This window comes from Xiphophorus maculatus, chromosome 2, assembly GCF_002775205.1.
Source record: "Xiphophorus maculatus strain JP 163 A chromosome 2, X_maculatus-5.0-male, whole genome shotgun sequence".
In the NCBI taxonomy this organism is placed as follows: domain Eukaryota; kingdom Metazoa; phylum Chordata; class Actinopteri; order Cyprinodontiformes; family Poeciliidae; genus Xiphophorus; species Xiphophorus maculatus.
Window position 1 is genome coordinate 3324318 of NC_036444.1, and position 27167 is coordinate 3351484.

Sequence of the window (27167 nt, forward strand, 5' to 3'; positions counted from 1 at the left end):
GATATGCAGAATGACCTCATTATTCCTGTTATATATTTATATTTTCATCTATCAACAAACATTTCCTTGTCCTCAGGTTACAGAGACTGGTGGAGACTGAAGAATAATGCTTATTATCTTTACTCTAGAGACACACCGCCTCATACATTATGTCACACAGTCAGGCCTGCTATTTAAGGGCTAGTTTGGTGCGCCGGGTAGTTATGAACTGTCAGTATCTTCCTCCTTACCCTTTTGCACAGAAATTACTTGAAAATTTTGAAATTGTTACTCAAATGTCTGGTTTAATATGAACATGCAGATGTCTTTTTATGTTTTTCTCCTCAAGCTCAGGCAACCCAAAAACCTATTTGCAGTTGTTTGTGTCAAAACTGTTTATTTTAGCTAAACATCAATTCAGTTCAATTAAAGTCAAAAATGCTTTATTTATCCTAAAGGAAAATATTTCAATTTCATAAAGAAAATATTTCAAGTTACTTAAGTTAAGTAACTTACTTAACTTGTTGGATAAGTATCTTAACTTGGGTATCTTAAGTAAAGATACTTACGACTTTTCTAAGTATCTTTAAAGAGTCTTTGTGGGCAGTTTTTCATACATGTGTAATGGAAATGCAGCTAGTGTTTGGTTTATAAAGGGGAAATTTGGAGAAAATAGGATTTCCTCATATTTTCTGATATTTTTTTATTCCTCCTAATATGACATAAGAATCAACTGGGTGTCTGTTCTGAGGTTGGAATCAGGTATTTAGCCCATTTTCTGTGCGTCTGGCTGAGAGCGTGCAGTAATGCCTGGTGCAGGAACAGTCTGTGACTCTGAGATAATGGTTTTCAGGAGCGTAAGTGTGTCTGCAAGCGGCTGCAGCTGCATGTCTCACCAACATGAATGCAAGAGATATTTGCTGGGGACCAATGTCATAGCATTCAATCAGCAGCCAAACAGGCAGACTGCTCTGCTCCCTCAGCCCCGATGGGAGTAATGTCTGCCTTCATTAAGTAGGCCTGCTGCTGCTTTCTGCTGGAAATGGGCTGGGCATGGAGCGTCGCACCGGAGATGAAGGGAGATCTGGAGACTTTTGTTCAAAATGAGAGAGAAAGATGAAAAGTTCATTCTGCAATGTGAAAATTTACACCGAAATAAGCTCAAATAAAACTTCCTAATTACTAATTAGAATACACAAATTATTAAAGTTTAACATTTTGTTTAACATTTTGACCGATTTACTGGTCGATCTACGTTCCCACCCTCATCTATGGCCATGAGCTTTGGGTCATGACTGAAAGAACGAGATCGCGGATACAAGCGGCCGAAATGGGTTTTCTCCGTAGGGTGGCTGGGCTCTCCCTTAGAGATAGGGTGAGAAGCTCAGTCATCCGGGAGGGACTCAGAGTAGAGCCGCTGCTCCTTCACATCGAGAGGAGCCAGTTGAGGCTCGGCCATCTGGTCAGGATGCCTCCTGGACGCCTCCCTGGTGAGGTGTTCATGTCCCACCGGGAGGAGGCCCCGGGGAAGACCCAGGACACGCTGAAGGGACTATGTCTCTCGACTGGCCTGGGAACGCCTCGGGATTCCCCCGGAGGAGCTGGAACAAGTGGCTGGGGAGAGGGAAGTCTGGGCCTCCCTTCTGAAGCTGCTACCCCTGCGACCCGACCCCGGATAAGCGGAAGAAAATGGATGGATGGATGGATGGATGGATGGATGGATTTTGTTTTCCTAAAATGTGACATAGCCGAGTTTCCTTTACAAATGTGCGCAAAACTTTGTTGATATTCTACTAAGAATTTTGCAATTGTGATGTTTCCAATAAATGACAAGCAATTAAAATCACACGTGAAGAAAAAAATATTTATTTTTGACCAAGCTTGTGAAGCTAATGGTGTATTTAACTGTGCTGTACTGGTGCAGAGTTATCAAATAAATTGTAATTCAATACATTCATCAAAGTTTCATTTCAGCTGTTTTTCTGTACCGGATTGGTACCATCCGATGCTAAACCTCAGATATTGGTATCAGAAGTGAAAAAAGCGGATCGGTGCATCCTTAACTAAGACCTCCTGTATGAACGTAGTGTTAGCTTGGATCAGCTTTTATGCTGACACCGCTCCATCAACGGCACATCAAGTGACGAATTCTCACCGCCTCTTTAGGCTAACTGGGACCAGAACCCGATCACACCGTCTTCCCGGAGCCGCGCGGGGTCAGCATTCCTTTGAAGCCTCCAGAATCGGCTTCCCTGGGAGATCCGTAAGAGGAGCCGTAATGATCCCGTCCCTGAGCGGAGTGAGGTGGGTGGGCGGCAAACCGACAGAGAGAAACGCTCCCAGCTGCCATCCGTTCTCACACCCAGCTCTGGTTCATCCGCGTTCCCGAGTCCAAATGAAGGAATGAGATGAAGAAAGGAGAGGCGGTTACGCCAGAGAGCAAGATGGAGAGGTTTCATCTGACTCTTTCCTCTGTTGCTATGACAGCAGGTTGTGTTGGCATGCGCTGGAGCTGGCGCTGCCCTCACCTCTGGCATCAGGGCGCCCCAGGGAGAGCGTGCACGTAGCGTGTGCACGCTCTGATTGTTTCCATGTAATGATTCCCAGCAAAATGTAGAAAGAAACGATTTTTAAAATTTTTTAATCAAATGTTTTTATGTTTTGGCAGCTAAATGAAGAAATCACAGCAGAAACACTGATGATTGTGTTTCATTTTTAGCGAGACGTGTTTGTGAGCATGTGCACGTGAGCGTGCACGAGGGGCTTCTCCCCGGCCAGACGGCGCTCCCACCACTGGACAGATGGCCAGCACCCTCCCATCGTTCCCTCCATCACTGTCCTCCTCTCTCCTGCAGCACCGCTGATCGCCCCAGTCCCTCGTTCCCCACCTCCCACAATCCCTCCATCCCAGCGTACCTCTACCCATAATAAATCAAGGAGGGGAACCCGGTTCTGTCCCTCTTTCTCTCTTTAAAGCAAGGCTTTTTTCAAAATGCTTCATGAATATGGAAAGCAGTGGGATGGAGTTGGGTTATTTATGTTTAGAAAGATTAAAAATAATAATTTTGGTCCTCTCTCTTTTTGTTGTAACTGAACCAGAACCACGATGCGTCTTGATTGATGGAGGATATTTAGGGTGCCTTCACAGCAGCCATGTTCAGTCTGCTTTAATTGAACTCTGGTTCGTTTGTGGAGGTGTGAATGTGCAAAACTCTGATTTGTACTAAGAAGCGAACTATGGTCCGGCTACAAACCTCGGTCTCTGTTTGGATGAAGTGAACTCTGGTTCGGTTTGAATGCTTATGTGAACGCCAAGCGGATCATAGACCACTCCAGAAGCAGGAAGTGGACTACAGAATAGGGCATTCTGGGTAAATGCAACCAAAACAAAAGTGCCAATCTAGCAATGGCTGTAGAAATGAGTATGATTTGTTGCCGAAAACAAAAGATAAAATGTGATGCTGCTCCATTTTTGTTTACATTTTGTGAAGGAGGAAGTTGCACTGATTTTTTTTTTAGACGTTATCATGGTGTTTCCTTCGATATTTCTTGGTGCAGCGCCCCCACAGGCGAGGAGGGGAACAGGTTTATAATTAGTTTGGATCGTTTGACTCAGTCCAATGAGAAGAAAGTACTGCAGCAGCTGAAAATGTACCAAATGTTGCAACTTTGTTCCCCAATTAGACCGAGTCTACCGGACTATCTAGTATGAAAACTTGATAGAAAGTTGATCACTGTAAAAACTTATTGGTTCAGTGGTGATAAAATCAATATATGTATTTTAAAGTACTTGTTTATGTTTCTCAGTGTTTTCCAGAACACTGAGAGCATCTTCCCTAAATGTTAAATGCTCTCTAAAGTTTCTCCTAACCCGTTTATGTCGCGCTCTCATTGTTCTCTCTCAGGTTCCAGTGTGACCCATTTAAATCACCCTTTTTACTGGTTTGTCTGCTGGTTTAGCTCCGACAGTTAAATGTTCCACTGTGTTTTGTAAAAATTGGTTTTTACTCTTAACAATCAGACTTTATTAAGAGTTTCAGATCTCTTTTTCTTTCCTTTCCTTTATTCTCCTCTCCTCTCTTTTCCTCCACTCTACTCTACTCCTCTTCTCTCCTTCACTTCCTCCCCTCTCCTCTTCTCTCCTTCACTTCCTCTCCTCTCCTCTTCTCTCCTTCACTTCCTCCCCTCTCCTCTTCTCTCCTTCACTTCCTCTCCTCTCCTCTTCTCTCCTTCACTTCCTCCCCTCTCCTCTTCTCTCCTTCACTTCCTCCCCTCTCCTCTTCTCTCCTTCACTTCCTCCCCTCTCCTCTCCAGACCTCAGAGTCTTCAGTGTCAGTCCTGTTGGATCCTCAGCATTTATAATGTGATAATAAGGTGTGAAAATGGAGACACAATGGAGCGGTGAGGATTGGGCCGTCGCAGCCCTCCGCTGGTGTCCTCTCACACTCTGACTGCTACCAGAGCGCGCGCGCACACACACACACACCCACACACACCCTGTCAGAGTGGAGTGAAGATCAGGACAGGGTTGATCATCTCTCTGCTCTGGTTAAATACTCAGAAACATCCAGTTTGTTCAGCTGGGAGAAACAAAATCAGTAAAAATAAAAGAAAAACATGAGATGTGTCTGTTTAGTATGACAGACGGAGTATTAGAGCCTTACTAAGGAAATATAAAAGATCATATTGCAACTTTATTCTCATATTATTTTGACTTTATTGTCAAAATATTGACTTATTTTCATTATTTCAGCTTTATTATATTTATTTTGACTTTATTTTGATAATATTGCATATATTTTCATAATAGACTTTATGCTCAAAATATTGACTTTAATCTTGTATTATTTTTACTTTTTTGTAATTTTATGACTTTATTCTTGTATTATTACAACTTTATTTTCATAATATTGTGAATTCTCAAAATATTGACTATTCTAACATTACTATGACTTCATTTTTGTATAACTTTATTTTAGTATGATTTTGACTTTACTCTCGTAGTAATAAGACTTTATTTTCAAAATATTGACTTTATTCTCATATTAGTTTGACTTTATTCTTGTAATGATAAGACATATATACACTAGCATGAGAATTATTCTCATAAAGCTTTCTCATATTATTATTACTTTATTCCCGTTAGTTTGAAAGAAAAAAATTCTTATCCCAAGTGATTCATCATATTTTAATAATTATTTCATATGCTCTGATTAAAAACCTTTTCCTCGTTTCATCCTCAGACGTTCCGGCGCCCAGCAGAGAGGCGGGGCTTAAGGACGGCCAACGGGGCGTGGCCGAGGAGGGCGAGCAGGAGGAGCACGACGACGACCTGGACGACGAGTCCATCTTCACCTGCGATAACTGTCAGCAGGACTTCGACTGCCTGGCCGAGCTCAGCGAACACAGAACCAACCACTGCCCTGCCGGTGAGACAGCGCCCGGTTCCGGTTCTGGTTTTAACGCAGCGCTCCCAGTGTGACGCGGTGATTAAACGTGCTGCAGGTTCTTCAAACACTCGGGTGGCTCGGTGTTGGAGTTTCCTTTCTGCATACCGTTAGCTATAATCAGTAATATCCACACGCTCCGCTGGGACCGGCACAAAGGCTGCTGTTGGTGCCGCTGTAATTAATGGAGCGGCTGAAAGGAACGCGACAGGCCCGGCTGGTTCCCCCAGATTAAACCAAAAGCCCACACACACTCTGTCTCCCTGTGTGTGTGTGTGTGATGAGGAGGTGTGCAGTTTAAACTTAAAGATGATGTTGTAACTTTTAATCAGGGTCATCTGACAGCAGAGCTCTGATTTTAACGTTTTCCAGAAAAAGAAAAAATCCCTTTCCAGACTTTGGTTCTTGTTCCTGTTGTCGAAAAGTTTAATCTTTCCTTTCCTTCCTTGCATTGTTCCTTCTTTCCTTCCGTTTTTGTGTCCTACCTCCATTCTGTTCTTTTCCTTTCCATCCTCCCTTGTTTCTTCCTTCTTTACTTGTTTCAGTTTAGTTTCTCTTCATTTCTAATGTCCTCTCTTCCTTCCATTACTTCTTTGTATCCTTCCTTCCCTATTGCCTTCCTTGTGTTTTCTCTCTTTCATCCCATTCTTGTTTCAACAGTTTTCTTCATTTTATCATCTGCTTTCTTTCTTCAGTCTTGTTCTTTCTTCATTTCCTTAATGACTTTTCTTTCCTTCATCTTTCCTTACTTGTGTCATTTTTGGTCGTTCTTTATCTCCTTCTATCCTTCCCTTTTCCCTCTTTTGTTCCTTCCTTGTGTCTTCCTTTGCTCCTTTCATACTTCGTTCATTCCTGTTTTCCTTAATTTCCTTTTTCATTTCTTCCTTCCTTTTCTCCCTCCTGCCCTTTGTTCCTTTCCTTATTTTTCTTTTATATTGTCATTTCCTTCCTCCCTCATTTCCTTCTTTCCTTTCCTTCATCCCTCATATTTTTCCTCCTTTCCTTCCTTGCAGTATCACGTTTTTAAAAACTCAACCATGTAAAATGTTAGAAACTGTTATTATAATTCCATGCTTGAAAATCTTTTTTATTTTTTGATCTGAATCTCATTTCCACCTCTAAATCTTAAAAAGTCTTAAATCTGAGTTGATGAAATCTGCAGAAACCCAGTAATAGCATTGCTTCAAATGCACCAGAAGCTTTTAAAATACAATTTTTCATCAGCAGACCCTGGACAGAGGACAGAAAATGCAAGATATAACATCTGATATATGCAAACAACTATTAAAATATAAATACACACAAAAGACTGACTAACTGCTATAATCAGGCATTGAATAATAAACTACCAAAGGAGAGAAAGTGCTAAAACTACCAACATGTTGTTAAAATATTCTAATATTTAAACAGAGACGGAAACAGAAGGACAAGACGATAAGGTCAGGACAAACTTCCTGTGTCAGTCCATTATAAAGCTGTGTTCTTCACAGCTTTATAATTTTTAGATGAATTCAACAGATTATATGAGGCTCATTCTCTGATGTTCACTAAAACAGAGTTAAATTTTCCAAGAACCAGCTGCAGTTTGCACCAATCTGTACCAATCAATGTCCATATACAGCAATTTCCATAATCTGTGATTAACTAGGTGATTTGATTTTATATAAGCTGTGTTGCTGTTGCTGTTTCTGAGATATTCCGTATGTTTGCTCCCGGCCTGTGCGTAAACACACAGCTCCGGTCGTCTCCGCCGTGTCGCACTCAGACTCCCACTCAGAGAGCATCACACTGGGCTGCTGTCAGAGCGCAGGATGTGGCCTGTGATTTCAGCACAGGAGTCTGTGGAGGGCTACATGTTGCTGAGCGAGAAATCCGAGGGAGGGAGTGAGTGAGGGAGCAGAGAAGAAATGAAATGATAAACCATGTTTTTCCCTGGAGAAGGAGCGGGTGAGATTGCAGCGTAATCCCATGGCTCTGCAGGATCTGCCGCACTTGGATGCAGGCTTTTTCTGTACTTGTTTTCATATTTATGCCGCTTGGTCTTTAACATGTGAACTGCTGCTGCTGCTGGTTGTGGTGGGATGACCCGGTTCTGGTGGCTAAATGAGATTGGACACAATGAAGAATCCTCTTTAAGTCTCTGGGGGCTCTTGGGAGTCGGGGCATGGGGCAAAGATGCTCAGAAATGTTCGGAAAATGACAGGAAACTCGCAGTCTGCCGGGGATAAACACACGCCAGAGAGAGAGAGTTAATGCGTTCGTGATCTCTGCAGTTTGATGTTTGTCCCTGAACAGAAACACTCACACATCAGCCATGTTGATGGGTTCTGATGGATGGGGCCATCTCTGAGGAAAATTAATCTCCACCATGTTACTTTATAGTTAGCTTTTTAAAGTACAACAAATATTGTTTACATATTTGTTAGAAATGTCTCCATGTTGTGACAGTTTATGAGACAGATCTCGATGTGCTACTGTTACCTTCTGAAGACAAAAAAACAACCAATCAGAGCCAAAAGGCAGGTCTTAGCGCTGTCAATCAATGTTGTCTAAATGCTGCTAAATGTGCTAATGGCAGAGAAACAACTTACTCTGGTTGATTCTGGTCAGCACTGGGAGAAGGAGCTCGATTTTTATTTTCACACATTATCTGTCTCATACTGTCACAACATAGTGAGAGTTTCTACAAATATTTTAACATTTTTTTAATAAAAGTTACATACTGCAGCTTTAATGGTGTTTTAATGGGTTTGACTGGGGACCACAATTGCGACATTTGTTGCATTTTCAGCTGCTGCGGTTCTCTTTAACTCTAAACTGTGTCAAACGATCCAAACCCTTTGAAAAACCTGTTTTCCTCATTACCTGTGGAACAAACCACTAAAGGAAATGACATGTAAACGTTTAATTAAAACGCAGAGATCAACTTCCTTCTGGAGTAAAGTCAGATTTTAGTTGTTTCAAATTGAGCAAAGTGTTTTTTGCTTTCTCACCGAAGCCCTACTCTGGTGAATTAGGAAAAATCAGCAACAGAGTTATCAAAACTCAACAACTTTGAAACTGAAAACTTTGTTCTACAGAATCACTTCCTGAAGCAAAAACGGGTACAGGTGAGTGTTTAATGACATATTTGATCCTGCTGAGGGCGACTGGCACATGTTGGGTATCAAAATGGCTGAATTTGGCACAGTAGCATTATCTTCTGCTAAATATAATGTGAGTGTAGCACTTAAGTGTTCATGTTTATCATTATTGCTTTAGGGTTAGTGCTGCTAATGTTTTAGTTAGAGGTTCCTAGCACTTGAAACTATTTTATAAAGATGTGAAAACAGTGCTAAGTAGTTCATTTCATTGCACGTTTTAGGTCAGAAGTACCTAGTGTTTGTTTAACTGGTTAAAAATTGACTTTAAAGAAGATAATTCATATTATTACAACTTTGCTTTTTTTAATAACCAAGGTTGGATATCTTGCAGGGTTCCAGCTCAGAGCAAAGCTTTAACGAAGATTGTTTTCTTTATTTCTTGAGCAGATGTTTCATCTTCAGAGCTTTTCTTTAGCCTTAAAGCTTTACTCCTAAACTCTGCGGTATTAACTGGGAATCAGTCACCTGTTCTTCACAGCTTTATTTATTCTAGAAACTGAAACAGACTTTTTTTAAAATTTTCATTTCATTAAAGGCATTCTTCACATTGAAAAGTAATGAAACAGAACATCTGTGGCGATAATACTGATGTTTGACCCGTGATGCTTCCTGGTTGTTTATGGTTTTGCTGACACTCTTTAAGTAAACTTCTGGTCATATTTGTGAATTTGAAGGTTCAGAAAAGGAACTTTAAACCACTTCATGATTATGACATTTCCTGATATTGCTTGAAACTTGCATTTGTGTCTTGAGTCTTGATTTAAGAAGATGCACAAGATTTTCCTACTTGACAGGAATCATCACATTTTCACTACTCTATTGCTTTGCTGTGCTTTAAATGGAAAATGAGGAAAATAGAAGACATACTTTTATGCAAAGGCTGAACAAATCTTTGCATTTTTAAATAGCTGTTCTGAGTTTTTTTTTAAATAAAATTTTAGTTGAAACATGAACTAATGCTTGTCCCAGGTGGTGGTTTGAGAGCACTGTTCGTTAGCAGCGGCGTTCAGCTGGTATCTGTTATGCTAACTACACTGTGGTAGTAAAATGAGTCCCAGGTTAGCAGCTAGCCGCTGCATGCTGTAACACTGAATGGGTCCCAGGTGCGGGAGTGAAGCACCAAGTAATTCAGAACCCACTCCAGCAGAAGGCCTGTAAAGAGGCTCCATTAATTTGAGTGGAAATTGGACAAACACACGCAGACACACAAGCTGCGGCTGCAGATCAATGACGAGTGCGGGCACTCAAACACGCACATACCCACAGACACCGCGCGTCTGCTTAATGGAGCGCTGCCTTAATGTGCACAAGTGTGATAGCTCAGCTGGCTGTGTGTGTGTGGGCGTGTGTGTGTGTGAGGGATATAAGGATTACATGTTTCTGTCTCTGCAGCGTTGTTGTTATTCTGCAGCGCTGCAGCTTTAAGCCGCCGTGCGACGGCTGGGGTTGAATTATGGATCAGTTATTCAGGTTGTGTGTGACCTCGCATTCGCTCCCTGTGTTGCTGTTCATTACATTCGGTTAGATCTAATTAGACATAAACAACTGTCGTACTGTTTTAATCAGACTTGAAACAATTTTTTATGTTGGATATCCTCACAGTACCGTTGATACTAAACACATAACAGTAACTGCAGGCCCCTGAGGTCCTATAATTGTGTTTTCAATTAAGTTTTTGGAACTTTGAATTAGATCTAAAATGTTTAAAAATGAATCACAAGGTGACTAAATAATCATTCTCAGTGCTTCAGTGTAAGGTTTTTGGAATGAAATTTTCAGCATTCATCCATTCATTATCCTCCACCTATCTGCATGGCAAAAACACAAAATCAAACCAAGTATTTTTGGTCTAGTTTCTAGTGCAAATATCTTATTACATTTAAAATAAGACAAAACTAACTTACAAGTAACCCTTTAGCAAGATATCATTGTTTTAGATCAATAGTTCCTTAATTCTGATTAAAAAGTGCTACTTACACTGGTAGATGATTTCACTTATAACAAAACATTTTCCCCATGTTATAAGTAAATTATCGGCCAAAGGTACTAGAACCTTTTAATAAACATTAAGAAATTATTGACCTAAAACAAGCTTGTATATCTTCCTAAAAAGTTAATTTTGTCTTATTTCAAGTGTAGTAATATATTTGCACTAGAAAGTTGATCAAAAATACTTGGTAGGATTTTTTGTTTTTGTGGTTCATTGAGAAAACAAGTCCAGGAGAGAAACTAAGGCCTTCATCCTCCTTGTGACTGTCTCCATCTCATTCCCAGGTGACCCCAGGGAGTTCCCAGGTCAAAAGCGATGTATCGTCCCTTCAGCGTCTCGTTTCAGTGAAATTCACCCATAAAACCTTAAAAGGTGGCGTCCTGATCAGATTATTCACCTCAGTGAAATAATTTCACTGTGAAGAAAGTTTCAGCCAGCAGCTTTTATCCGAGATGAAATGTTGCAGCCCCCTAAAAATGTTGCACCCTGGGTGCTTTGCCACGTTGCTTATAAACAAACAAACAAAAAAGAAATCACCCTCAAGTGTGATGGTTGTATCAAACTGTGTGGTTATCCAGTTTGCATCCACTAAAAATGTTGCAGATTTCGTCACATGACGTTTGCTCGCTCCAGCTCTCAGTTCTGGTTAGACCGTAATTTGTGTAGCGTGTCTGCCCCCTTTTAGTCCTGGCGGGGTGTGTGTGTGTGTGTGTGTGTGTGTGTGTGTGTGTGAGCCCTGGATATGTGAGCGAGGCAGGCCGAGAGCGTGAGTCGAGGGAGTGTTGATGGGTCTCAGTAGGAGTCAGAATGTGGAGCAAAGGCTCCCTTAGGAGAGGAGGAGCGGAGAAAAACCTCCTGCAGATCAAATGGAGAACATTCTCTGGCCGAGCACACACGAAAACACACACGTATCCCATCAGGGAACACCGAAACGCTTCCCCGAACTGCCGCAACGCTCCAAGGTTGGGTCAATGTGAAGTGTTTGGAGATTGAAACCGATTTAAAAGCTTTGTGTTTGGCCGTTTTGCCACCAAGCCTTCCACAGAAGAAGAAGTGCGAGAAAGTTGTTAAAGATGGGGTGAGTAATGCTGCGTTCCAGTTGTACTCAGAAATGGGGGATTCCGACTTCCCAGTCGGAAAACATCAACTGGAACGCCCTCTGAAATCGGATTTCCCACTGGGAAACCGAGGGCAGCACAGACTACCCCCAATCGCGACTCCTAAGGTCGACTTTGGCCGCTCCTCACATCAGCAGTAGTAAGCTGTGATGAAAATATGTTCATTTTGTAAAAGTGCGTCTTAAATCAATGTTTCATGTAACAAATGCAACTCCAAGCTGAACAAATTCAAAGTTTGTTTATGGAATGTAAAGCTTAAAATGTTGTTTGTAAGTGATACTGCAAGCAATGTCTATGTCGAGTGTGTGTTTTATGCTGCGTTCAAGTCTGAACTGGGAAATCTCAACTTCCACTAAGGAAAATCAACTGGAACACCCGCCATTATCAGATTTCCCCCAGTTACAATTTGTAAGCTTGACAATATGGCCACTCCTCACATCGACTGTAGAGGAGGGGCCTCTTCAACTCCAAAGATGTTGGACTGGTTGTTTTTGGAAAGTAACGATAATGTTTGTAAGAGGTACTGCAAACAATGTTTATAGGTGTCGCCATTTTAGAGTTTCAACTTCTTAAAGTTACTGTATGTAATTTCTATTTAAAAAAATATGTTTACGTATTTTTTAAAACTGTTACTATGTCAAATAACATGAGAAAAACATCCGATCAGAGCCAGGAGGAGGGTCTATCATTGTCAATCATGCTCATGTACATGCGCTCACACCTTCCTGCATGCGCTCTGCTACGCTGACAGTTGATCCAGTCATGAATGCTTGTTAGCAAAGCCACCGATGACGGCCTATAAACAGTTTATTAGGAACAGAAAGTTGTTTCTCCGCCATTAGTACTTACACGTGGTTGATTGGCAGCGCTAAGACTTCCCCCCTGGCGCTGACTGGTTGTTTTAGATTAGGAGGGATGCATTTCAACAAGAGTAGCACAGGGAGGAACAGGAGGAGCTTGATCTTTTCGCAGATTATGTGTCTCATTCTATACTGCCAAGAAGAAGTGACAGCTTTAACGAATATGTAAAAATCATAGTTTTTATAAATGTTACATACTGCAGCTTTAAGTAGCCATCAAACCCAGCTCAGAGTTCCCACTTCCCAGGTAACTGGAACGCAGCATAAGTAAACGAGGGAGCTGTCCGTCATGGTGGTGGGCAGAAAGCGTCGCTGTCAGTGACAAATAGCTCGTCATTAACCCAGCTAGCTGCTGGGAAGGGGACACAGGAATACCGAACACACTCCTTCTGCTCTCTTCCTCCCTCATAGGAGACAAAGGAGAGCAGGAGGAGAGAGGGGCCTTTAGGTGGTTCTCCCTCCTTTGGGATGTCCTCCCCCCTGCAGAGCTCTCACCGTCTGTTGCAACCCGCAGAAAACACACACACACACCTTGCTGTGTCTGTCGTCAGGAAAGCAGCTGAGTCCTGCGAGGCCGAGACTCTTATTAGAACCACAGATCACTTTCTAGAGAGGAAGGAGGGATGTAATTCAAACCAGAATGACTCTGATCTCCATCTCTAACCGTTGTTTCAGTGGCATCAAACATTTGTGCTGCAAAAAGTTTCATTTGTGCCGATAGCATCTTAAGGATACTAATAAATGTTTCCAGATCATCTAAAGTCAGATCATATATTTACAAAATAAAACAAAATATGGTGTCAGTCAATTGTCCTACATTCGTGCAGCACAAATTTGTGCTGCTGTAATTTTTAAGGTTTAATCTTAAAATCATTTTTAAGATTTAAGAAAAATAGTTTCCAGAGATCAATCCCCAAACCCACATTAACAAAATCAAACATTTATATACATTAATATTTTGTATGCTTGTGCTGCTTTGTGCAGCTAAAAGTTTCATTTGTGCTGCTGATAAAAGGTCATCAGAGGTCAACTGGCCTTCCCTACCACATTTACAAAATCACACAATATATGGTGTCAATCCATTGTGCTACATTTGTGCTGATTTGTGCAGCAAAAAATTTAGTTTGTGCCACTAGCACTTGAAAGATATTGATAAATGTTTTGAGAAATCATCAAAGGTCCCGCATTAACAAAATCAAACAAAGCATTCTGGGGGATGTAGGCTTTCGCCACTCAACCTCTCCTGCTTGCTAAGTAAAGTTGGTGGCATCAACTAAGTCACTGGTTGACCTTTGATGACCTCTGGAAACGTTTATCAATATCTTTCAAATGTTAGCAGCACTATTGAAAATTTCTGCTGCACAAAATTTATCAATTTTGTTCGATTTTCTTATGTGCAGGGGATGACAGTTGGATCTCTGCTGGACTCTGGAAACAATCTTTTAAGATCTTAAATTATAGCGGCATAAATAAAAAAAATTACTGCACAAACGAAGCACAATTTGTGCTTGAAACTATATTTTGTTTGATTTTGTAAATGAGGTGGGGGCTGGCGGTTGACCTTTGATGACCTCTGGAAACTTTTATCAATATCTTTCAAATACTAGCAGCACAAATTAAATTTTTTGCTGCACAAACAGACAACAAATTACTTTATATCAATTATGTTTGATTTTGTTAATGGGCGCGGGGAGAGCAGTTTGATCTCTGGCGTGTAGAACCTTTTTTTTATCTTAAAAATTAGAGCGGCACAAACGAAAATTTTTGCTGCACAACTGATTGACACCATATGTGTTTGATTTGAAGAAGGTGGAGGGATGGGGGGCATCTTCGCTCGGGTCCCGCAGATTCCTTCACTGAGCTCCTGGCAAACACACAAGTGTGCAGCACACACACACACACATGCGGACACACACACGGACACAGCTGGCTGCCGCTCAGGTTTTCCAGGGAGAAAGCCGGAGAAGCACCAGAGGAGAAGAAGAAGAGGAGGAGGAGGGGGCTTGGGGGTGGCGGTGCTACGGAGAAGTCATTTTTCATCACGGGGTTCATTTTTCACTGCAGAGTTCTCCCAGTCTCTACATCGCTCTATTTCTCTTTATCTGTCCTCTCCTCCTCCTGTTCCCCTCCCTTGATCCCGCTTTGTCTCTCTTTATCTTCCCTTTCCTCTCCCCTCCACCCCCTCCTCTAAACTCTTTCCATCCTCTCTCTGTCTCTCTCTTTTTCAGCCTACTTTCTCCTTTATGAAATATGGATGGGAGCAGTTTTGGGCGCGCTGAGAGGTTTGCAGTCGGAGGGAGGGATGGATGGAACTTGGGAACCGGCGAGAAAACGAACGGAGGAAGGGAGGGGAGTCGGTGTCTCAGCAGACGTGCCTTGTGCATGCACCTAAACACCTCACTGAGCAATCTGTCAACATGTCAGCAACACATGTTTGGTTAAAAAAAAAAAAGGAAGGAGAAGAAGAGGGAGAGGTGGCAAGGAAAAAAAAGTTTCCCCCTCCGGTGGGAGTAATGGCTCCCACCAGGACTCTGGAAATGCTTTGAATTCAGCAGATTTCTATTGCGGGGTTCTCCCCCGAGGCCCCCTCTCTCTTCCTCTCACTCTGTTTTTTTTTTTTTTTAACCATGCCTGCATCTCAGAAATTTGAGACCAAGGACCCCTGGGGGCGTCCTTTCATAATGCCTGAAAATGTAGGGTTATATTGTGTGCTCCTACCCATGGGGCTTTTATTAATACCTGTATTCACTGCCACTGGAAATTACACAGGCGGCGCTGCAGGGCCCCGCGCTCGCTCCAGGAAGGCAGAAAGGCTCTGCAGGGACGTTTTCTCTCTTTCTCCTCTTCCTCCCTCCTCCTCTTCCTCCTTCCCCTCCTACTTTGACTCTCTTCCCTTTTCTACTTACTTAATGCAAGAGTGAAAAAGAAGAATTTGCCAAAGGACACAGGGAAGTGAGTGTGAGTGTGTTGGCACCGGCTAACCCTCTTGTATTCATCCCTACTTTGCTCCGAGGAAAAGAAACACTCGATTAAAAATGCAGCTTCCTTCATCCTCTGTGTCCTTGTGTGACTGAGAGTAGATCTGGCAGCGAGTAAATATTTGTGAGTGAAGTTTAAATCCATCGTCCAGTGCAGTGTGTGCGGTTCATTAGAATTCGATCAGCCGAAGGCTTTCTCTCTCTGTGTTTACGCATATTGATCCAATATTTACACAGCAAGTTATAGAGATCTACATTTGCATTTTACTGAATAAATAAACTGGGATTTTTTTTTTTGCAGTTTTTATTTCACAACCAGGAGGATCTTATGCTTGCTGTTTTAAATCTGGATTTTTATTGTGACTTGTTGCTTAATTTAAACACCTTTTAAGTCCACAGACCATCAGTATTTTTCGGTTTCTTCAAATTAATAAAAGTGACATAATGTCAACATTGAAGATTTTAAAAAAGTGCAATTCTATAGCAAAATGAACATCTGTAAGTCCATTTTAGGTTGCTTCAGATAAATAAAAATGTAGAAATGGAAACAAATGATAAAAAATAAAGTTTTCAGAATGTTGGAACATTTGTGTCTACACACATCTGAAACACATGTAAATAAAAATTTAATCTGTTTGAAAAAAAGGAAAGGAAATATTGATTTATAGAGAGAAAAAATAAAAAGCAAAATAAATATTAAAAATTGAGGAAAATATAAACAAATATGCCTAAAAAAGGATCAAATATAAGAAAATTTAAAATATTTTAAAAATCCATTAAAAGCTATAAAAAATTATAATTATAGATATTTAAACCCGTGTATAAATGTTTAAAAAATAATAAAATAAAAATTAAGCGTCTCTAACTCCTAGCCCTAACTGCCTTCATCTGGCTGAGAAAAATACCAAGTAGAGTTTTCAAAAAAATTCTGATGCGAAGTTGGTTCTTTTAATTTTATTTTGGAGCAACAGTTTTAAAAATCAGCTTCTGTGACTTTATCGCCACCTGATGGACAAAAGCCTGGTACTGTTGCATGCAGCAGGAGTTCAGTGCTGGAGTGAACTCTTCCTGACGTCTTGTGAAACAAGCTGAGAATTTATTTTGCTCCTCTTGAACCCAGGGTCAAGAGCGAAGCTTTAACACATAAACATGGAAACAAACAGTTGATTAATTCAGCTCTCAGAACTCGTGTGTGGAAGAAAAACACTTCAGTGTAATGTTTTTCAAAGCGGCAGCCTGAAAGTTGGAGCAAAGGTGATAAAAAAAAAAAGCAAATAAAAAAAACATTTAAACATAACATTTTAGCTACATATATTTTATCATCTTTTTAATCATTATTATAAAAGATGCTAAGATAACTTACTGATATGTTTTTTGCTATGCTAATTTTTCTGATTGGCTGCCAAATTTTGTGCATAATACTTTGCTTTTTAAGCTAGCGTAGCGAGCGTGAAATAGAAAAGTTAATGACATTAAAAAACCAAAGGAACCACCCAGCTGCCCTGCTCTGGATGACGACCCTCTGAAAATCCCCCTAATAACTCATGGACGACTAAAATCAGAAGGTAGGAGGCAGCAAACATGCTAAAGGAATGTTAAAATGATTGAAGATAGTAGTAGACTTGGTTTGATTGAGGATCAAAATTGCAATATTTGTTACGTTTTCAGTTGCTGTGGTTTTTCTTTTTCACTGCAGTTAGTCAAACGAACCAAAATCTTTGAAAATCTATTCCCCTCCTCGCCTGTGGAGGCGCTACACCATTGAAGGAAATGACTCAAAAACCTCTGAAGAAAACACTGAGTGCAACTTCCTTCTTCACCAAATGTAAACAAAAATAGAGTAGTGTCAGATTTTAGTGGTTGTAGGATTTCTGTTTTGTTTTTGGTAGAAGACCTCAAGCCATTTCCCTTGCTAGCGCTAGGCTAGCACATTTGTTTTGGCTGTATTTACCCAGAATGCCCTGCACTGTAGTCCACTTCCTGCTTTGGAGTGGGCTCTGAAACGCTTGTCGTTCACATATGCATTCAAACCGCACAAGAGTTCACTTGAACCGAGCTGAGACTGAGGTTTGTAGGTGGACCACAGCTAGTTTTTGTGGTTCGCACCAGAGTTTTACACGTTCACACCTCCCAAACCGAACTGGACTTTCGAGTCAAACGAACTGGAGTTTAATTAAATCAGATTAAACCAGGCTGGTGTGAATGCAGCCTAAAAGTCAATGGTTCTTTAAATATTTTGTTGCATTGTCTCAAACAGAAGCTAGCTTCCACTTTAGCAGATTCTTCCTCCATAAATCCCAGGTTCCTTGAACGCAGCATATGAATAGAAGTGTATATTCGTTGCTCTCCTCCTGCAGACTCTAAGACCCGGCAGAGGCTCAGGGGTTTCCTACGTAGCGACGCGTCCTGGTGGATCCGGGCTCTTCTGCGTGTTTGCAGTGTTTTCAGAGAGTCGGCGGGTCAGGATAGAGCCGTCATGGGGCCGTGTGGGGCCCCCTTCATATGTGTGTACATGTGGGGGGTGTTTGGATAATGAGGAACAGGCCATTGCCTTGGATTCCTGCACCCCTGCCAACAACCCTCCTGCTGCCATCTGGGACGTCTCGTTTTTTTTCCTCCTCTTCCTCCGTCTTCTTCATCTCGTTCCTACCTTCCCGACTGGAACTCATCCCTCATCCCTCAACCCTCCCTCCATTTTTGCACACCTCTCCCCTCTCAGCCCTTGAGCTCAGAGCCCCCAGTGTCTTCGTCCCGCCCCCCCACTGAGTTCTCAAACTCCAAACTGACCACATCCTTTCCTCTCACCCTCTTCCACCCTTCCCCCACCGCCTCCCTCCATTCTCTCCCCATCATCCCTGCTCCCTGTGGAGCTGGCCCCAAAGCTCTGATCCCTTCCTCCATGCCCCTTCAAAACTCCCCACTGTGCCCTCCGAAGTCACACACACACACGCACGCACGCGCGTACACACACCCTGTGGTAGCTGGCCCCAAACCAACCCTTCTCTACCTCCCCCCTCCTCTGTTTTTCCACTTTTTCTTTCTCTATTTTCCCCACCTCTCGCTCTCTCTTTCTCTTTCTCTCTGTCTCTCCCACACCCTGTTTGATGCTTTGGATTTGATATGCAGGATGTTTTTCTTTACTTATTTTGTTTAAATTTAAGAATAATTGCATTGATTACGGTTCTGGGAAATAATTTTAATCATATTTTTGAATCTCATTAACCTACACACTGCAGAAACACAAAATCTTCCCAAGTATTTTTGGTCCAATTTCTAAAGCAAATATCTTAGTACTCCTGAAATGAAATTAACTTAGAAGCAACTTTTCAGCTTGCTTTAGGTCAATAATTTTTGAATACAGATAAAATATTACCAGTTTCATTGGCAGATTTGTTTGCTTATAACAAGATATTTTTCATATTAGTGAAGAAATCTGCCAGTGGAATTAGTATTTTTTTATTGACTTAAATCAAGTTCCTAAATCCTGCTGAAAACCTGCTCCTAAGAAGGTCTGTATTATATTAATTGTACTAAGATATTTGCACAAGAAGCTGAGCAAAAATACGTGTTAAGATTTGGTGTTTTTTCAGTGTAGATGCAGGTTGCAGGTTAGGATTGTGCAGCAAACTGCAGACTTGACAAAGTAATCAAACAATCCCGATGCATTTTTTTTCTGTTCTCTATATACAGTTAGAAATTATTTAAACTAATGAGACATTTCTGAGTAGATTTTGTTGAGACATCAAAGTTTTTGTGCTCTGGATGTCAAGAACTGGGAGAAATAAGTAAATAGACGACGGGAGATCTGTCATTTTTCCATGTTTAGGTCCATAAACATTAATCTGAGAGTGCAATGTTTATTTTCCATTCATCTCTTCTGCTTTTTGGAGGTCGTTTCCTGAGGTGATAGATTTAAACTACAGATTTATTTCCCCCTAATAAAACATTACAGCTCCTGCTGAGATACAGACCAGTTCTGGGTTTACTTTTAGTTGGACTTGCCAGCAGAACACTGCAAAAACAAAAAGTCTTACCGCGTATTTCTGATTGACTTTTTAGTGAAAGTATTGTAGTAAACCTGAAATAAGACAAAACTAACGCAAAACTAACTTTTCAGCAAGAGACGGGAGCTTGTTTTGAGCCAATAATTCTTTAATAATGATGAAAAAGTTGTAGTTGAAAGTGAAATAATCTCTTATTCTTATTTTATAATCTTTTTGTAAATCTGCATTCTTTCATTTCCTATCACTCTGCTACTGTTATACCTGAATTTCAACACTGAAGGACAATAAAGGACATTTCTGTTTTTCTGTTCTGATCTGGGGACAGTTTGAAATCACCCAGAATGGAGAGGTGAGGAGAAGAAAGTCTGTTTTTCCTCTTCTTCTTTCAACACATCTCTGATTTGTTTTTGTGCTAACTTGTCTTAGACTAAAGGAGGAAAATTAGCTATTGTGCTAATTGCTGCATATTTACACTGCCATGAATTGTAGTAATGTTAATGCACAGTGTCCCAATCAAATCAATTAACTAAAAAATAAATAAGTGGAGAGGAATGAATAGATGAAGGTCAAGTTAGAAGTTTGAATTTACAAACAGGAAGGTTTGTGGCGTTTTGTTTGTTGCACTATTCTCTGGTAATTTGAGAGCATATTTTGATATTTGAGCTTTGAATATTTGTTTCATTTCATATATAAATCAAAAATTAAAACAGCAAAACAGACCCTGATCATGATTCTCCCTAAGCCATGTTTCACTGAAGCAATCCGGTTTCATTGATGATGATGTTTGAAAATCGACCTGCTCAGTTAAACGTATATCTTTGTCTTCCTGGAGGTAGCAGCAGAAAATGTCATTTCTCTTACTTAAACAATTTTTTAAAATTACAAACAAAAACGCTTGCTTTGCAATTTTTGTAGTTTTTATTGTGAACAAACTTCGGCCTTCTGTACTTCTTACTTTGACCCAAACTGCAGGATGTTTCGCTCTCAACGATGCGCAGTGCTTTATGTCCGACACAAAGGTGCATCCAGGTGCACATGCACACTCACATGCACACTCACACGCGTGCTGACGCGTCGGAGTGGCAGACATGGCAAAGGGCAGAGTACCGCAGGGAGAGGACCTATAATAGTTTTAACCCAGTGCTCAGGTGTGTCTCTCCTTTGTCCGGCCAAATGTCAGAGAAAAGCAGAACCAGGTGGGGAGGGGGCAGCAGAACATGGATGGGAACTTTCATCTCCACTGCAGGTGAAATTTTGATGTTTAAATCTGAATTTTATTTGGCAAATGGCTGATTTTTGTTTTTTACTGTCTGCGCCGACGTTTTGCTCCGTTCTCTCCACTCCTGAACAGCTCCCTGGGGGACCAAGAGGGCCAAAACTCTGCCAGGACACACACACACACACACACACACACACACACACACACACACACACACACACACGCACACACACACACACACACACACACACACTCACCCCCAAACTGACGTCAGCTGCTCCGGGCCTTCTCCCCTGGGTGCTACCAGAGCCCTTTGTTTCCAAACCCCCCTCTCCATCTCTCCTTCCACTCCTCCTCATGGCTCCCCCTGTCCTTTGTCCCTGGAAATAGCTGTCCTGCTTACTGCCTGATTGGAATTCACTTCACTCTGAAGTCACAGGGGAGGGCCTTTGTGTCCGTCATTATGTGTGCACATGCATGCAATTTTTTCTTTTTTTCATAATGATGAGGGCATCCATATTTCAGATGCATGTGTGGCTTATAAACGCAGGCGGTTGCTGAGAAACTCAGTAAACATTGTTCTGATCTGGAATCTGAAGTTCAGGAAGAAAATATCTGTTAAAAAAAATAAGTATTTTCATAAATGAAATGTTTTATACAGGCTAACTTTTTGTAGATCAGGACATGGATCAGTGTTTCCTTACAAGTTCAGAGATAATCATGAACTTTAGAGGGAATGTTTGTATCTATAAAAATGATCTGAAACGTACTGAGATATGGAAACTTCAATATGAGGCAAATTTATTTACACATTATGTTCATACATGAGGATGTCCAAAATGCTTTTCAGGACAGAAAGAAATTGTTTTTTAATATACAGATAATAAAGGTGTAAATGAAGGAACTCTTTCAGTGTATTAGTCAGGTTGTTTGATTAAAAACTGATGAAAACTTTTGTTTTCTGTTCTGATTTAAAGGAACCATCAGTTTCTGCACATCTCAGGTTTTCAGGGAGTTTGTTCCAGATCTGAATAGCATAGAAACTAAACGCTGCCTCCTCTGGTTTAGTTCTGGTCCTGCAGATCTTTAAACACCTGATGGCTCTGCATGGTTCATATTTGAGAAGCAAACAAATGTAGTAAAAAAAAAGTAATTTCAGTCCAATCACTCTGTCCGAACTGATCCCAGTTAGCAGTTAAATTCAGTTTATTATTCAAATTAATTAAAAATGTTTCCTGTCGGAGGAAACCAGCTGATTGCATCAAGTCGATTTCAGTTAACTTCATTTTTTTTTACTTTGTGATGGAAGATTTCCAAAACCAATTTGTCCGTTTGTTTTCTTTTTTTTTTTTTTTTTTACCAAGGTCATTCATAAGTAACAAAACTAAGTTTATGATACCGAATTTCATCACTCAGGAAAATACAGGATATTTCGATTCTATTTCTGAGTAGGTTCTTGGCTGTAACTGAATTTATTTAAATATTATTTCTGCGTCAGTAAAAAAGTTTTGGGCCAAATCCTGTAGAAGTTGAATTGTCACCTCTAAAGAAGTGATTAGTAGAACTAGACAAGCTACAAAACATTTCTTCCCACAGAGTTAGAATCCAATGAGAATCCTCAAAATACATTTTCTTTTTCTGGTGCAAAACCACCTTCAAGATTCAGAAAGATTCAAAATGTAAGCGCTGGTAAGACGGCTTTCATCTCAACTCTCCAGACTGGTGGACATTTTACTAAAACGTCCAACTTCTAAAGGTGATAGCAAGAAAGAAATGGCTTAAATGGGACCAATTATGCAAAATTCACATTTTGTACATTTTTGTACTTCCATTTGGGTCTCAGCCTCTTCTGAAAGCTGAGACCCAAATTAAACATTAGTTAATGTTTTTTGGTGTCTGGAAAATGAGTTGTTTCAAAAACCTTCCTGTTGTTGAGTCATATTCGCTGGAAGCAGCCAAAAGGACGTTCAAACAGTTTGGCGTTTGGCTCCATCAAACCTGAATCCTTTATATACCATCAAGTTCACCAGACATCTGGTCATTAATCATTGATTTTATGCAGGTGTTTTGGAGCATTGATGTGTCTAAAAGCTGCAGGACAGTGGGACCGGAGGACTGGAGCATCAGATCCCTGATTGAGTCTTTTTTTTAAAAAAAAAACAGCGGTGAATTCCTGAGTTTCTGTCACAGTTTTAAATCCCTCCACCTGCAGATTTCAAAATTTTGCAGTAGTCATTCTGCTGTGTTTTATTTTTTTAAATCAACATTTTCTAAGCAGCCTCCTTTTCATTGTGTTTTCTGGCTGTGTGTTTTTGTGTTCATGCATTTTTCTGCTCCCAGCAAGAATCCAAGTATTGGGGTTAAGGAACAAGAGAATTCCTCCTGCGTGGTCCCTCTTTTCCTCCCCTTCTTCCCCTTCCTCCCCATCTCCGACTCTCCCCTCCGTCTTTGTCTCTCTCTCGCTCTCTCTCGGCCTCACCCCTGCAAGTGGGATGTCTTAAAATATTAACCGATCTGCTCCTCCTTTTTTTTTTCTTTTTCTTTTCCAGATATGATAGAAAACATACTTGTGAATAAGTCAGGAGCAGAGCTTGCTGGGGAGAGCAGCAAGACGGATAAACAACATAAGACAAACAACACCACAGAAGAAATGGGGAAGGAGAAAAGAGGCGGAGGGCTTTACAGCCTTCCATCAGCTTATCCTCCAAAACTACTTTTATTTAGTGGCTTTTCCCGTTTTTCTCTCACTTTGCGTTTATTTCCTTCATGCTAATGAGAGCTGCTTTGTTCACTCAGGTGGCTCTGAGTGTCGGTGGGACAGTCTGGTTCTGTGGCGGCATTTGTGGGGGTATTTGGGTTTTCCTCCTCCTGCAGGCTGCCAAGCAGTGCGGCCTGCGAACCGGCAGATAAAACAGCGTTTGTGAAGTCAAGAAGCGCGCAGTTTTGTGTTCAGAGATTTGCAGTCGGACGTGTTTGCAGTGCATGTGGGTGTTTAGTGTGTGTGTGTCCTTGGAGAATAGTTTGTGTGGTGGTGGGGGTGACAGTGACAGCTGCAGAGGGGGCCAGGAGGGCTGACTGCTCGCCGCCTGATAACGGGGGGGAATCGCATCAGAGACACAAGAAGAAGAAGAAGAAGAAGAGTGATAATTCTGCAGTGTAACATGAAGGCCCTCAGACGTGAAGCGAAGCGGTGAGGGAAAGCGAGACGAGCATCAGGACAGGAACGCCGTTCGGTTCGGTTTGGGTCGGAACCATAAAATGTCCCAGAAGTTATTGCGACCATTTTCATGTGATGTAATAATGCAAGAGCACATTCTCAAATATGAATAAACGTTCAATTCTAATGAACATTAACATTAAATAGCAGTAGTAATATTTAGCATAGTCATAAAAGAATGAACAAAGTTATATACAAATAAAATAAATTTAAAACAAAAGCAAACAAAGCAAAAGAAGAGCAGCAGTAAGGAGTGGGTGGAAGTATGAACTTATTTTTACAACCACCTCTCTAATATCCATTAAATTACTATTCATGTTGGTTTTAACAGCCTTTATCCAAAATAATTAAACAAAACAACAGAAACAACAAACCAAAGCGCCAGACTGAAGATTTTTGTCTCCCATTTTGGTAGAAAAAGAGAAAAACTCATTTATTGTGCAGTTAACTGATTGCCTTCCTGTGCAATTCCACTCAAATAATAAGTTTTTGAAGTTTCAAAGGCCATGCTTCCATAACCCTAATAGCTCCCATCCGCAGTTTCTCTATCAGATTTATGTTAATCTGAGCCTCTTACTGAAACTTTAATCTGACTTCAAATTCAAGTTAAACGATTAATTTAAACCTAAATCCACCAGATTCATTTCTTACTCTATAGGTAGAATAATGAACTTGTTAGAATTGGGGAAAAAATGTGTAATAAATTCAAACTTGTGCACCAGACTGCACATAAAATCATAGTTAATCTATTTAATCTCTTTAAACCTAAACCTTTCCACTAAAAACAAATCAACTTCAGTTGCAGTTTTTCTTATAGATCTTTTGAAATCCTCCAGCTTTTGCTTTATGGAAATGATTTTTGGACAGATTTCAGTGTTTATGGTGAATTGGTTGTTTGGAAGATCAAGTGTTTTTGTTTGGAGCTGCAGCCTGTAGGATGTGATGCTTCTTATATTCTCATTTGTCTGCATTGCAGAACGCACTCAATCTCCATGCACAGGTTGCTACACTTCCTAATATGCTCTAAAATGTTTTACTCTGTTCTTTTTTCTAAATTAAAACTGTCATGAAGTAGGTTTTGTTCAGGAATGTCAGGTTGCAGTAATTTGCATGACAAAAACTCATCCTATGCAGCTGAAGTGAAACCATTTCCCATTAAATCCATTCCTGCAGCCTGATACATTTCTCCTCATCTTTCCTGATGTAACATCAGCCCCCACCACTCCTTAATTATTCATATTTTAGTAATACAATCCAAGTTAGCAGTTCAAACATTAGTACATAATAAAACTCCCGAGGCTTCGCTTTTAATTTAATTCCTCCGTTTAAATTAATTTTGGGGCATGCTTGTGCTTTTAGCTTGTTCCTCCGCAGAGGGGGGGTGGCGGGGGAGGAACAGCGGTGCGGGTGGGGTGGGTAGAGGAGATGGAAGAGACGGAGGAATCGGCTGAGGGAGACAAATCTCCTGCAGGTGGAATAGGAGAAGCAGCAGCAGTGCAGGTGTTTGTGCATGAATGATACTGGATAAAAAATCCAGACAGAGAATAAAATGGCTTTAAAACAAGATCAGTCACTTGAACAGACACGGCTAAAAGCATCGCCGCCATACTTGCATGTTCATTACATGCTTCATCCTTCAGTTATATGAAGCATTTTCAAGTTATGGCATCAGGTTTTAAGAAAACTTTTAAACCTTCATTGTATAAAGAGTTGTGTTTGTATTAAGGCAGATCTTTGTTATATTATGAGTTGGTCTTGATCAATAGTTCTCAAAGCTCTTTATTTGTCTTTAACTGTTCTCCTTTTTTTAATCATCAACCAGTTCTGTCTGTGAACTTGAATGACTGCATGCTGTGCTGGGTTTTCAAAAATTAGAAAACAGGTTGTCCAAATATAGAAATATTTTCAAAAATGGGATAAAAGGAACTTCATAGAAGACCTAAAACTGGATCTGAGAGACTCTTCAATGTTCAACTGGTCATTGTATGCGATCTAATAAAACCTACCAGCTCTTATTAGACATGATTTTATGTGTGCAAACCACATTTAGACAGATTAAAGTACCTATTGACATACAATATAAGTATATTTGATGCTAAAGCTATGGAATAACATCAAATTATTACCATCTATAGCTCAGGTGTAAGCTTTGACACAGACATCAGATTCAACAGCAATTGAGTAGAGCTTGATTTTATTTTTCAGATTATCTTTTGTCTTATTTTGTCAGACAGTTTTAACAAACTTAAAAAAAGAACATATAAAGTTACCTTCTGCAGCTTTAATGTGGGTTTAATATGAAATTTTGAGTGGAGAAAAATTTTATAAATATAAAAAAGATGCAAAAAACCCATAGAAATTTATTTTGGTGAATTTTATAAATCTTCATGTGAAACTAAGTTAAAATAGACTAATCTTCAACAAGCTAATATTTGCTAAATTAAGCTAATTTCAAGCAAGACAATGTAGGCAAACATTTAGCTAAGCTAAGTTCAACTAATTAGATGCTAAGCTACAATAAGTTAACATAAACAAAGCTAACTTAAAGCAACATACATCAATGCCTTGTTTATGTTTATGTAGGATAAGCTAATGTCAGTCATTAAACTACTAGGCATCTTTTATCTGCTTCTACTCAGAGATGTGAACATAATTGAGGGTTTGAATGTAGATCTTCCCAAAACTAATACAAATTAAGTTACATTTTTAGCTACATTTAAAATGTATTTAACCATACTGTAATGAGGCTACCCTACGCTAAGCTAAATCGAGCTAAGCTAAACTAGCTGTTTTAAAGCGTAACAACATTTCGCTCTTTTTCTGTTTCAAGGACAATTCTTGCTGTTTCTGGGTAAAAAAAGTCCAACACTACTACTGATTTTGTTACAGTATTTCTGTCTGTTTAAAAATAAAAAAAAAGAGATGCATGATTTTGTATTCTAAGTTTTCAGTTAGTAGCTAACCTTGTTGGAGCTAAAATCCTATTTAGACTGTATTATATTTAAGATTTTTCATGTCTTCCATTCAGCTAAAAAACAAAAACAAAAAATCAGGCTTTTTGGCAGAATGCTGGCAACAAAGAGCCTAAAAATCCAACCTATACTCAGTTCTTTGCTAAATTCTAAATGCGTCGACACAGCAGTGGTTCATCCCTGGAGCTAAGGAACCTTTTTGTACCTGATTGATTCAGAGGTCAAAATAGAAAATAAGAT

At 40.3% G+C, this 27167-nt stretch overlaps 1 protein-coding gene across 2 annotated transcripts in view; it reads left to right on the forward strand.

The window, feature by feature from the left end:
- Positions 1-27167, forward strand: part of znf423 (zinc finger protein 423) — a 183237-nt gene that overhangs the window by 35731 nt on the left and 120339 nt on the right. For both annotated transcript variants that reach the window (XM_023353140.1, XM_023353144.1), the window contains exon 3: positions 5223-5408. In XM_023353140.1, coding sequence (XP_023208908.1) covers positions 5223-5408 — 186 coding nt within the window. The remainder of the gene's footprint in view (positions 1-5222; positions 5409-27167) is intronic.